We start from the raw sequence: 12,088 nt of genomic DNA, 5'->3' as shown, positions 1-12,088 counted from the left end.
TTTTGACTATTCATCAAAAAAAAAAAAATCAAACGTCATATTTCTTGACTAACTCTTGATTTGGTAGCTCTTACTTTTTTTTTTTTTTTTTAATTTGTGACTTTAAAGGTAAAACTGTTGATTTAGCATCTCGTTTATTTTATTTACTGCAACTCGGTTGTCATTATTTTTTTTTTTTTTTACGTTTTATCCGTTTTTCTCTGGATTCCTTAAATTTAGACAAAAAATAAATAAAAATAAAACAAAAACACCCGAACAAGAACATGCGGACAGACTACAGAGTAAAACTACAGCAGCTTCTCCGTCGCACACTTGTTGACGCGGATGACGTAAAGGACAACGGACAGACAGGAAAGACGCGCAGAAGGAAAAAGAAAAACAAGATGGCGGGTTCAGATCACGGGCTGAAAAGGATAGTTTGGAAAAGTAAGTTTTACTCCGATAGGAGAGCATTTTATACACTCGTAAAGCAGCGCCGCACTTCGTTATCGACATCAACAGCCGCGAGCTGCGTGTCGTTTTAATTCCGTCTTCTTTTGGGACGTCGCAGCTGCAGTTGAAAATGACAGAAGACGCTCAGTTTGATTCTGCTGTTTGTTTGTTGTTTTTGTTTGTTTGTTGTTTTTTCCATCCACGCAACGGAAGTTTCCCACGTTTACTCAACACGGTAAACAACAGCGAACTAAACTGTCCGTTGCTGGTCCTCTGGCGGAGAGCTTTACGCGAGACTTGTCAACGGCGAGGACACTTTCTGTCTCCCGGAGCCGCACCTCGTTTCTTTCATGTGAACGCAACGCTGTGAACTGTCATTAAAAACAAACAAACAAACAAACAAAACAAAACAACCTGCCGTCAGCTCGTCAAAGACGTCTGTTTTCTGTCGTGGAAAGCTGATGACGTTATACTGAAATTACCTCAGTGTCTCAAATTGCTGTAATGAAAGTTATATTATTCGTTTTTTTTGTTGTTGTTTTTTTGTTGTTGTTTTGTTTTGATATTGTTGATTGAACTGTGAATCCACATCTGGGAGCTGCAGTGCCTTCACGAACATCAGGATGTGTCGTAGGTCCTCCGAAGGTCCATGTGATTGTCACAGAAATGCTTCATGCACACGACAAACTTATTTATACCGAGATATCAAAACTTGGTGTTTTGATCCAACATGTTGTACCTGATTACGTGACCAAAAAAAATAAAAATAAATAAATAGAGGCTTCGTCAGCCTTTGTTCTCAATACGGGTTGAATTACATGCAACTCTATAGATAGTTTACTTCCATTCACGAACACTGCTGTAAACTCTTTTTTTTTTTTTCATTTTTCATATTCATAGTTTGGTTAAAAAAAAAAAAAGAAGCCATCTTTCGTGGGTCACGCGAAACACAACACCGAGCATTTCTTTCTGTTGAGCCGTAACCTGTCCGACTCCACAGCGCATCGCTGTTTTAAATAACGTTTAAATAATGCTCTGTGTCTCTTACAGGAATAAAAGACACAATTATTGCAGACTGCAAAAAATCTGAAGTATGGAAGGTAGGACAACCTTCAGTCAGAAGACTAATGGACTCCAACAGCTCCACCTTACAGATCTAATTATAATAATTAGTGATGCGTAACTGATTGGTGACTAACGATGCATCTTTCTTCACAGATATTGATTCTGGACCCCTTCACCACCAAGCTCCTCTCATCATGCTGCAAAATGTCCGATCTGATGTCGGAGAAAATAACAAGTAGGTTATGAGTTCATGATGGAGAGACGCTCTTTTTTACATCATAGAGGCATCAGGTCAATCGAACTGAAGTCTGGATGTGAATGTCCTAAAATAAATATCTTGTTTTTGTTTGTTATTTAGTTGTGGAGGATTTGTACAAAAGCAGAGAGCCTGTTCCTGAAATGAAGGCCATCTACTTCATGGCACCAACCGCTAAGGTTCGTTATTATATGTCACGATCATGTTGAAGTTTCGTTCTAGTAGTTTAATTTCTGCAATTTTCACTCTGATGACTCTGTTATAATTTCTGAAATGTAATTTGATTTATTTTCATAGTGTGTGGATGCCTTTATAGCCGACTTCAAGACCAAACCCAAATACAAAGCAGCATATGTTTATTTCACTGACTGTAAGTACTTTTTAAATCACTATTTAAATCTACTTCAATAGCAAAATAACTGACAAAAAAACTATATATAAATGCAAACTAAAAGCTTTTTGTTCCCACAGACTGCCCAGATGACCTGTTCAACAACATGAAGCTCTACTGTGCGAAGTACATTTGCGTCTGTAAGGAAATAAACATGTCCTTCATGCCACAAGAGGCACAAGTGAGTGTCTGCAGCTCTCGGTGTGTGACTGTTATGTTTTGTGACATTCTGTTTCCTCTTTTTTTTTTTTTTTTTTTTTTTTTTTTATATCCACAGCAGAGTTTGTGGTTACTTGTTCAGCAAGGGGAAATTCACATGTTTCAGATTTTGTTTCTACTTAGAGGAAGAGATTTTCTGTGAACCTTTGATGGACGTTGGCTGCTTTAAACTATGATGTAACAAACTCGGTGTTTTCCTAAAGGCTTGGGGACAGCAACTAGTCCAAATGTTGCATTTCTGATCATATTCAGACATTTGGAGTCAGAGAGTTTTTTGCAGATTAAAAAAAGATCAATGTGCTGTTTTATTACATGCTTACATGCTAATTGTTGTGCTGAAAGAATACTTCTTTTCACACTGTTGTGTTGAATGTTTTTTTTAGGTGTTCACGTGTGATAATCCCGGCGCTTTCCAAAGCATCTACAGTCCCAACAGTCAGGACAAAAAGAAAACGCTGGAGACGCTCGCAGACCAGCTCGTCACGCTCTGTGCCACGTTGGACGAGTACCCAGGGGTCAGATACAAGAAGTAAGCCATAGTAGATTCAGTTTCTAAACTCACAGAACACCTCAACCCCCAAGCAGTGACACCTATCATGAGAAGAGCTTACAATGTGTTACCTTTGCGTAGGAAATGAGGAAAATGTTCCTCCAAATGGCTGCTGCAAAACACCATAAACGTCCACGTGATGCGTCTTCATATGTTGCAATTGCTAAATCAACTAATATTTGTATTGATGCAACCTCAACAATATGTTTTAACTCGCCTGTGATAACTCCTGGTAATCATTTCATGTCATAACTAGAGACAACATGGAGAATGCCAAAACCCTCGCAGAGCTGGTGGACAACAAGCTGGCCAGACACTACGAGCTGGACGACAGCGAGCAGAAGAAGGTGAGACGCCTGCTGGGAAGAAGGTTGACAGTCAAAACAAAGTCTTATCCCTGGAAGTAAACAGAAACCTGAAAAAAAAGTATTATTGTTCCCATTGTAGCTTAACAAGGTATCATGTAAAAGTAAAATAATATCACATCTCTTTGCCTTAAGCAGGTTAAACTGTTGTTGCTCTTCACCAGGAATTTGAAAAAAGTTAGCAGAGGTTGCATTGTAAAGAAAGTGAAGAGAAAAGGCAAGATGTTTGTTGTCAAACAAAAAAACCCGTTTTTTTTTTTTTTTTTTTTTTTTATATAAAATACTTTATTAAATATCATGGTTTTTTTTTTTATCTGTGTGCTCCCCCCTACAATCAGGGAAAAACCCAGGCCCAGCTGCTGATAGTGGAAAGAGGCTTTGACCCCGTGAGCCCCATCCTGCATGAGCTCACCTACCAGGCCATGGCCTACGACCTCATTGACATCCAGAACGACACCTTCAAGTAATATAACCGCTCTCTACTGTACCTCCCTGTACTCATTTATCTGCTTACTGCACCATGTTGTCTAATCACGTGGCAGACAAGATATTTTATTAAGTTTTGGTATTTATTTATGACCCCTTACTGGTGTAAATTTGTTGGCCAGGTACAAGTCTAAAGACAGCGCAGACAAGCAGGCCCTGTTGAACGAGGGTGACATGCTCTGGGTCCGGCTGAGGCACAAGCACATCGCTGAAGTCTCGGAGTAAGTAACACAAGATCCTTCAGACAGTAGTCTCCCGTTCCTGTTGTCCTCACCCCGAAGCCTAACCTTTGTTTTCTTACAACAGACAAATCCCCAAGATGGTGAAGGAAATCTCACAGAGCAAGAAACAGCCGGATGGGAAGGTACCGAGCTGTGTGTTCCTCCCTGATCTCCTGAACTGTGTGTGTTGTGCTTCAAACGCATTTCCTGAGCAAATATTTGACTTTTTTTTTTTTTTTCCAGATCACAATTAAGAACTTGGCCGAGATGATGAAGAAGATGCCCTCTTTCCGTAAACAGCTGACAGAGGTATGACGTACCGGTATAATCAATGGTTTTTAGTGTGGAGTGGTAGCTGTAGCACCACTTACCTGAGTTAGAGGTTTTAGCATCATTTCTTCCTGAGTCTTACTTCTGGTTGTTAAGCTTAGTATTATTTGCTTCCCTCCAGTTATTACAGAGCGCGGCGATCATTATGTTGCGGTTGGGTGTGGTTCCTCCACAGCCTGTTATCATGGCTTCATCATGTTTTTAGCTGCAGAACAATATGGCCTCTATGGTGGATACATATTATTAAATAAATATAGAAGTTATGAAAGGAAATCCTTTGAAACTCCATGAACAACACTTAATGTACTGTTCTGTTCTTATTGGTTTGAACTTTTCTGTCTGAATTCTAGAAAACGGTTCACCTGCAGTTGGCGGAGGAATGCATGCAACATTTCTCCAACGTGGAGAAACTCTGCAAAGCTGAGCAGGTCTGTCTGCGCTCTGTTCTGGCGGAGCGACTGCTTTTCTTATTTTCTGAGTCTGACCTCTTGACCTTCCGGAGGTTCAGCCCAGGTGTGGTAGTTGTGATGGTCTGTTTTCTAAATGTAAAAGAAGCTGCGTGTCTCTGTGCAGGACCTTGCGGTAGGTTCAGATGTGGAGGGGGTGAAGGTGAAAGATCCCATGAGGACTCTGCTGCCGGTGCTGCTCCACCCGTACAGCACCCACGACAAGATCAGAGCTGTGCTGCTCTACATCTTCAGCCTCAACGGTACGCAGCGGACTGCTCTCCGCTCACTGTCTGTGTATTAATACTCTGTGAAATAGTCATTTGCTTTGAAGCCTGGCTATAAACTACTGGCAGTCTATCTTAAAAGAAATTCTTAGATTTGATTGACTTCTTTTTATTTATTTTTTAATTCAGTGGTGATGCCAAGAAGGTGGATTTTATTTTCAAGTTAAAAGTAATTTCCCCCTAAACAACAACCCAAAACCCAAATTTATTTGTTGACCAAGATCCTCACCAACAATCATTTGCCGAAAAGGTTAAAATCCTAATGAACTGATGAGATTTTCACTTTAGTGTTTTTGTTTGTTGGGTGTAAACAGGAACGACAGACGAGAACTTAAACAAACTCATCCAGCACGTTAAGATTGAGGACGAGCGAGAGTTTATCCTGAACTGGAAAGAGCTGGGTGTCCCTATCAACACATCGGTATGTGGAGGATAGAAAGAGATTTTCTTTTCTTTTTTTGATTTAGTGCTTTTAATTGCAACGGATTGTAGCTGGCGGATGGAATTTCACACCGTGGTTTTTTATTTTTTAAATTTTTGTATTCCTGTGTGTGTAAACTTGTTCCTGGTCATTGTTCCAGTCTAATTTCTTCACTCGCAAACCAACCCGACGGGATCGATCCCAGGAGGACAGATACAGCCTTTCCAGGTGGACTCCTGTCATAAAAGATGTGATGGAGGTCAGTGAGAGATGCTCGACTTACAGAATAATGTATTTAGTTAGCAGATTTCTTCTCTGTATGATCATATAACAAAAAGTTCAGAAACTGTTCGTGTTGTGCATGAATGCAGCGCAGCGCAGTGAAGCACCTGCATCAGGGTGAGGCTATAATCTTTGTGAGTATGTATCCAGAGTGACATCACTTGATCAACATCAGCACCTGAGTTACATGCGTTGCTGTGACTGCTGGTATGCTTGCACTTGCAATTTCACTGCGAACATGAGCAGACGGCGCACATCAAATTTAGTGTGAAACTCGTGAAATCGGCAGCAGAGACTCTTGGAAGGCTTCAGAGAGCCTGCGGCAACGAACCAACGGCCTGGCTGAGGTGTTTTGAGGAGCATTTGTGTTTCAAGAGGGGCAGAACCTCAATGTCCAAGACCGAAGAGGACCTGAGAACAAAGAGGAGCGTTTTCTTTGACATTTGTGGGGTTGTGCACCGTGAATTCGTTCCCCGGCGTCGGACTGTCGACACGGTGACCTTCTGAGGCGTCCGAGGGAAAATAGTCGCCGCAAACAACGTGAACTGCGGCACGCTGGCACTTCGGTTCTCCAACTTCACAACATTTACGCTCATAGCGCCTGTGACAACACAATCGTACCTCCTCACCACCCGTACTTTCCTGGATTTGGCTCCCTGCGACTTCCTTCTGTTCACAAAAAATTTGACACAAAATCTGATGTCTCTGCTGAAGTTTCAGGTCAAGGAGTAAATCACAAATGTTCAAAAATACGTGTAACTCCGGCACTGATGTTACTCAAATGATGTTACTGGGAATACTTCGTCACAAAGGTTTGTTGCTTCTCCCTGCTCCGTGCACATCACTGTACTGCACGTCTTTATTCACTTGATATACATTTACATACCGTCCTTTGAAAACCTGTTGAAAACGTTACGTCTCACCACAGTCAGCCGGTGGCTCTATGTAGGTCACTGTGCCTCCTCAGTCCTCCTCTGAATGCTATTCGTGAGAAAAATGGCGAACAACTGTGAGAGGAGAACAAAAGCAGGTTATCAAAATTCAGGTCATCTGATAGCCAGCGTTACATATGTGTTTGTGTTCTTTTGTACCGTTTTATCCGTTCGTAAACGACAGCATCTAAGAGGCGCAATAAGGTCGCACTTGTTTGTTGATCTCCGAGGAGGATCCTTCTGTTTCTGATTGAACATCCAAAGCTGCAGATGTTCAAAAGCTTTTACTGTCTGTTAAATGCGTTCCATATTAGAGGTTATTATAGTACGTTGAGATCCTTTTGTGTTGAGGCTAGATCTCACTGTGATTTGCTGCCTTGTTACAGTTTGTACTGTAAATAGATACACATTGAAAGTGCCGTGCTTTCATTTACCCTTTTCAATCTGTCTTGTGATTAAGTTTGCTGGTGACCTTTTCTTTTGAACCGGGTAAGTTATACGAGCTGTCGGCCATAAAACATGGAATAAATGCAGTATTGGTTTCTTCCATTGGTTGGTAATGGTATCTTATCAGGAAAACACCAGGTTAAATTAGATCAACTATCATCCAGAGGGCATGAGCGCTACGTGATCTGTGACATAACGAGATCTTTTGTGTCTTCCTGCTCTTGTTATTATCTCAGCGGTTTTCACCACCTCAGCACCTGCAAAGTATCATCAAAGGTTTCCTCTTGCAGCAGAAAAAAAGACGAGTTTTTGAAGCGTAGCAGCAGGAAATCCGTTTGAAATAAGTTCATGCTGATCTTCTTCTTCTGTGTTCAGTCTGTATTTATCAGTAAAAAGCTGTAAAATACAAAAACAATGAGCTTCATCACTGAGACTGAGCAGAGCCTGACAGCATAGTTTCTCTGTGTTTTGACTTCTCTGGATGCACCTTGTAGTTCGCAGTAGATATTGCTCTGTTGTTACATGCTGTCCCTGTAGTTTGGAGTCTTGCTCTTAGTCACTTTACTTCTGAGAAGAATGGCACCAAAATTCCATGTGTTTCTCTGATAATGACCTCTGTTCATTATAAAATAAAACAACTTCCACTTGAAGTCAGGTGGGCGAAGAACTCTCACAACTTCGTGTTTTTATGCCATTTCAAGTGAAAGGTCAAATTTGTGTTGACTCATTGGTCAGACGGAGCTTTTTGCTGAACGTGTTGGTGCTCAGACCATCTCATAACATTTATAAGGTGACCACTGACCTGTCGAACTCCAGAAAATGTTCCTCTGAGTTACTAGATTGATTGTAAATAGGACACCTCACAGAAGTCAATTTAAATGAGTTATGCCACATTATCCCACAGATTTTCTCTCTGTGGGACTTGACTTGTGGCAGATAAATTAAGTGTCTGTTACCTACAGGATGCTGTGGAGAACAAACTGGACACCAGAGAATGGCCGCACCAGTCGGAGTGTCCTGCCGCCTGGAACGGCTCCGGCGCTGTCAGGTGAGCTCCTCACCTACAGATTCAGACAACTTTATTGATCCCAAAATGGGCACTTCACTTGCAGCTTACCCAGTCCATACACACACCTTTAAAAACGTAAAAGCAAAAATAATTTGGCCGTATGTCAAAGGCAACAGATCATATTAACATACAGAAGTCAACAGAAAGAAGAGCAGCGGTATCTGAAAATAAGTTATCAAATATTATAGGTATAGATAAAAATTAGTTACAGTCCATACAAGCAATCAAATTCAAAGATTGCGTCAGTCATTTGAAATGCCCGCTGTCAGCGTTTAGTAGCCTGATTGCAGTGATATACGACTTTGACTCCAGTCAGACTTTCTTTATAGTGTTCATCCCAATTACCAACTTGATGTCAAAAGTTCTGGCAAATGAGAGTGTGTGAAAACTGTTGTCTTGTTACAGGTGTTTGCATTTGATGTTTTCATGGTTAGAAATATTCTATGTAATCTCAGTTTATTTCTTTATACTACTAATTCCTCCAATGTAATCAGCGGTTGTCTTTTCTTCTGAGGAAAATTCAAACTAGCACACAGAAGGTATGTTTTTACATGCAAATGCAGACAGTAACAGGCTGATAAATTGGCGCCCTCCAGTGATGATTTGTGCTACTACAGGCAGTTTCAGCTACATCTACCCACCCACCCTCTCCCGGTCTTTTCTAGCCAGGATGCTGATTTTGATTTTTCTTTCAATAACGTGAACATTCGGGCTCTGAATTTTTCCCTTGAATTTTTTTCTCAGTAAATTTCTGATCTCCTCCCTTTCTTTGCTCCACAGCGCCCGGCAGAAGCACAAAGCCAGCTCTCAGGACGAACGTCGCAGCGGCTCACGCCTCATCATCTTTGTTATCGGGGGAATCAGCTTCTCTGAGATGCGCTGTGCCTACGAGGTCACACAGGCAGTGAAATCCTGCGAGGTCATCATAGGTGAGCATGGACCTCACTTTATATCTCCAGACAGGGACTCGTTTTGTTAGACTATAACAGAGGTGACTTGGTGTCTTAGTGGGTTGTTGCCTTTCATTTAAACTAAGACTGCTCCAGTTCTACAAGTTCACCTGGATGAAAATTCAGCAAATGTGACACAGTTGTTCACTTGACCTCAAGGATGAACAGATTAGAGTTTGGGGACAGGATTTACTTTCATCATTTCTTTTATCTAACTCGAGATCCAATGGTTGCGCTTCCTTTGCGTCCAGGCTCCTCACACATCTTGACCCCCACCAGCCTCCTGGATGACATCAAGGTCCTGAGCAAAGGCCCGATGGAAACCTTTACATTAGAGGAAAGGAGCAACGCCTGAGACGTCCGGCCCTCCAACTAACATCTCCCCTAACTCCCCCTGCTCCCCTAGATCTCAAATCACTCAGCACAGTGCACTCAACTCAGCCTCCTGAAGGAAAAGGAAGGAAAAACTGAAGGGAATTTACCTTTTATACTCATCTTTATGTCTTTTCAAACCTGATGATCATTTATATTGGTAGGTATGGGGACACATTCTCTTTTAACATGGTCATTTCACTCAGCAGAGGGCAAACAATAGCTAAGACTATGGCCTGCTTAGGCCATACCGAGCTCGATACTGACATCTGATAACATAGATCTTATTGAAAGTTAATTGGCCTCATCCTACTAAGAACATTTTATGTACAAATTGTCTAACCTGCCTGTTTGTGTTTGTGTTTGCCTTTGCCCTTAAAAGAAATTGATGGCTGTTTTTCGAGCAGAATGACTTGTGAGAAACCTTCAGAGACAGGAAGGTGGTGGAAGGTAGCACACAGCCGATGTATATACTGTATGTAAGCACTGCTATGCCGTTCTGACCGTTTCGGTCACGTCTGTTAAAATCACTCTTCAAATTACATGAAGTGTTTATAAACATAGAGTATTTACTTTTTTCTTGACTTGAACAACTGACTAATAAACGGATGAAGTGGTTCAAATCTTTTCAGCTCTTTATGGTTAATGTTGCTTTGTTTGTTGGAGCTAAATAATTAATAATACAAACAATGGAAGGGATTTTCTTGAGGCCCTGTCTGAGCAGGATAAACAAGAGATAAAAGAAGATGGTAAAAGTCTGCCTGGCCCATCAAACCGGTAATAACACAATATTCATTACTAGAAAAAACTCATACAAACACTTCTTTAAACAGAAAGCCGTGTGTTCAGTAGCAGGGCTGTCGTGCTATTTGTTGAAGTACCAGAGCGCGCATGTAACGCGCATTGATGAGCACATGACACGATGTGATGAATTATGTTCTCAAGTGTCCAAATATGAGCAAAGGATGTCTGAAAGAAAAAGCTGAAGTTCTTTTTTTTTTTTTTTTTAAACATCCGTATTTCATTAAAACAATCTCCAACATTAAGCTTAAGGAGTTGGAGGTGCACCTCCGGATCTGAAAAGGACAGAACAGTGAGCAGAAGTGAAAAGGCAACGTCAAAGTTAAATTAATATTTACAAAATTCTTTGTCAATAATACAATTGCAGGTACAAATCATGTTTCTTATTTTAGATTTAATTGTAGTTTCTCAGCAACCACGCGATCTCCCCATAATCAGTTGGCTAAATTCTAGTAAATGTTTCATGACAAATTTGACCTTTCCACTCCGTGATGGAAGTATAGATCGCATCTGGCCTACTTCTCCAACAGGCACTGTCTCTCGCTTACATAGCATTTAGATGGTGAACTGCATACTCAAGACTAAACACAATACAGAAACATAGTACACATTTCCTGTGTTTTCAAAAGGCTAAATACGAGACGGGCGTTGGATCTTTTAAGTGTTGAACGAGGCTTTGTATAGGCTAAGTTCATGGAACAAACACTATACAGTAGATTACACTCCTATCGGATGAATGGAGAGATGTTTTACCATAATTTATGAGAAAAGTCAAGAAGAAAAGTCGGGCGAGGAATGAATTGAACAGACTTTATTTAACCTCAAAAAGGTTGAACTGGTAACTGGTTGGGAAAAAGTTAACAAAAAAACAAAAAAAAACACGGTTGGGTGGCTTTGAACTTTCACATTCTGACACTTCATAACACAAGAGATGCATTTCATTAGAAGGACAGACACAATTTAAAACATGTTTAGAGGGGATTAATGAGTTTATAGTTTAACAAATTGAAAATTAAATGGTAAACATAACTACTCTGTACTTTGTTTGCATGTGTGACAGAAATACCTGTGAGGGTATCATGTTTGGAAGGAAAGAATATCGCAGATCATAAGATGTAGTTAAACTAGAAAACAGTGTGGTTATATTACAGTGACTTTTAAATCCAAAATCACATGCAATTCATTTTTTGTTTCCAGCAAAACTATACCGTATGCAGTTCCCTCCAAAAGCAGGTTAACAGCAGAGAGAAACTGATATATTTGTCACTTGAGGCGATCAAAGCACACCGATGAGACAAAAGCAGAAAATATATCTCGTGAAATATATCGTTTTCATGTTTGTTTTTTTCATATTTATATTATTCTTAATCCATAATTTTCTATTATATAGATATTAAATTGTTATTAACCTCTAACGGTATGTCTATACTATTGAACCAGAGCTCTAGCATCGCCCGACTTTGTTTTTGAGATTAGAGTGCAGTTGTTTTATTGTACGGTCCTGGCTGCTTTTATACTACTAAACTACACACCTCTTGCTATCCAACCTGGGCATGTAGACGTGAAAATATTTTTTTAGCTGGGTTGTGACAGTACATTGAGGTTATTTGTTTATTTGTTAAGTGTATTGAGGTGCTGTCAGCACGAGGATCTTTACAGACTGTCCATGTCCTTTTGTGATTTATGTCTCTATCTCTAAATGCATGTTTGGACTTTTCTTGAGGATGCTTTCTAATTGGGAGGACATGTTTTAATGGGAAATACAC

At 40.4% G+C, this 12,088-nt stretch overlaps 1 protein-coding gene across 1 annotated transcript; it reads left to right on the top strand.

Moving 5' to 3' along the window:
- Positions 1–344: 344 nt before the first annotated feature.
- stxbp3 (syntaxin binding protein 3) lies at positions 345–10,148 on the top strand. Its single transcript, XM_069153054.1, has 19 exons — positions 345–426; positions 1,483–1,532; positions 1,651–1,732; positions 1,856–1,932; positions 2,051–2,123; positions 2,225–2,325; positions 2,747–2,892; positions 3,170–3,260; positions 3,617–3,741; positions 3,887–3,985; positions 4,071–4,128; positions 4,229–4,294; positions 4,666–4,743; positions 4,889–5,024; positions 5,363–5,469; positions 5,630–5,728; positions 8,093–8,178; positions 8,980–9,128; positions 9,401–10,148. Exons 1-19 carry the CDS (start codon positions 384–386, stop codon positions 9,502–9,504), a joined length of 1,770 nt encoding a protein of 589 aa, XP_069009155.1. The 5' UTR covers positions 345–383; the 3' UTR covers positions 9,505–10,148.
- The last annotated feature ends 1,940 nt before the right edge of the window (positions 10,149–12,088 follow it).

Source organism: Embiotoca jacksoni, unplaced genomic scaffold (assembly GCF_022577435.1).
Source record: "Embiotoca jacksoni isolate LCO1_2020_lvr unplaced genomic scaffold, fEmbJac1.0.p SCAF_19, whole genome shotgun sequence".
NCBI classification, from domain to species: Eukaryota; Metazoa; Chordata; class Actinopteri; family Embiotocidae; genus Embiotoca; species Embiotoca jacksoni.
The sequence above is the reverse complement of the archived record's forward strand: the minus strand, read 5'-3'. Positions and strand labels throughout refer to the sequence as shown.

What these genes read in the sequence shown, in the direction of transcription:
- stxbp3 (XM_069153054.1), top strand. Translation starts at nt 384, where the DNA reads ATGGCGGGTTCAGATCACGGGCTGAAAAGGATAGTTTGGAAAA. An exon ending in AAAAATCTGAAGTATGGAAG is followed by an intron (nt 1,533 to 1,650) that starts GTAGGACAACCT and finishes CTTTCTTCACAG; the next exon opens with ATATTGATTCTGGACCCCTT. An exon ending in ACGACAGCGAGCAGAAGAAG is followed by an intron (nt 3,261 to 3,616) that starts GTGAGACGCCTG and finishes CCCTACAATCAG; the next exon opens with GGAAAAACCCAGGCCCAGCT.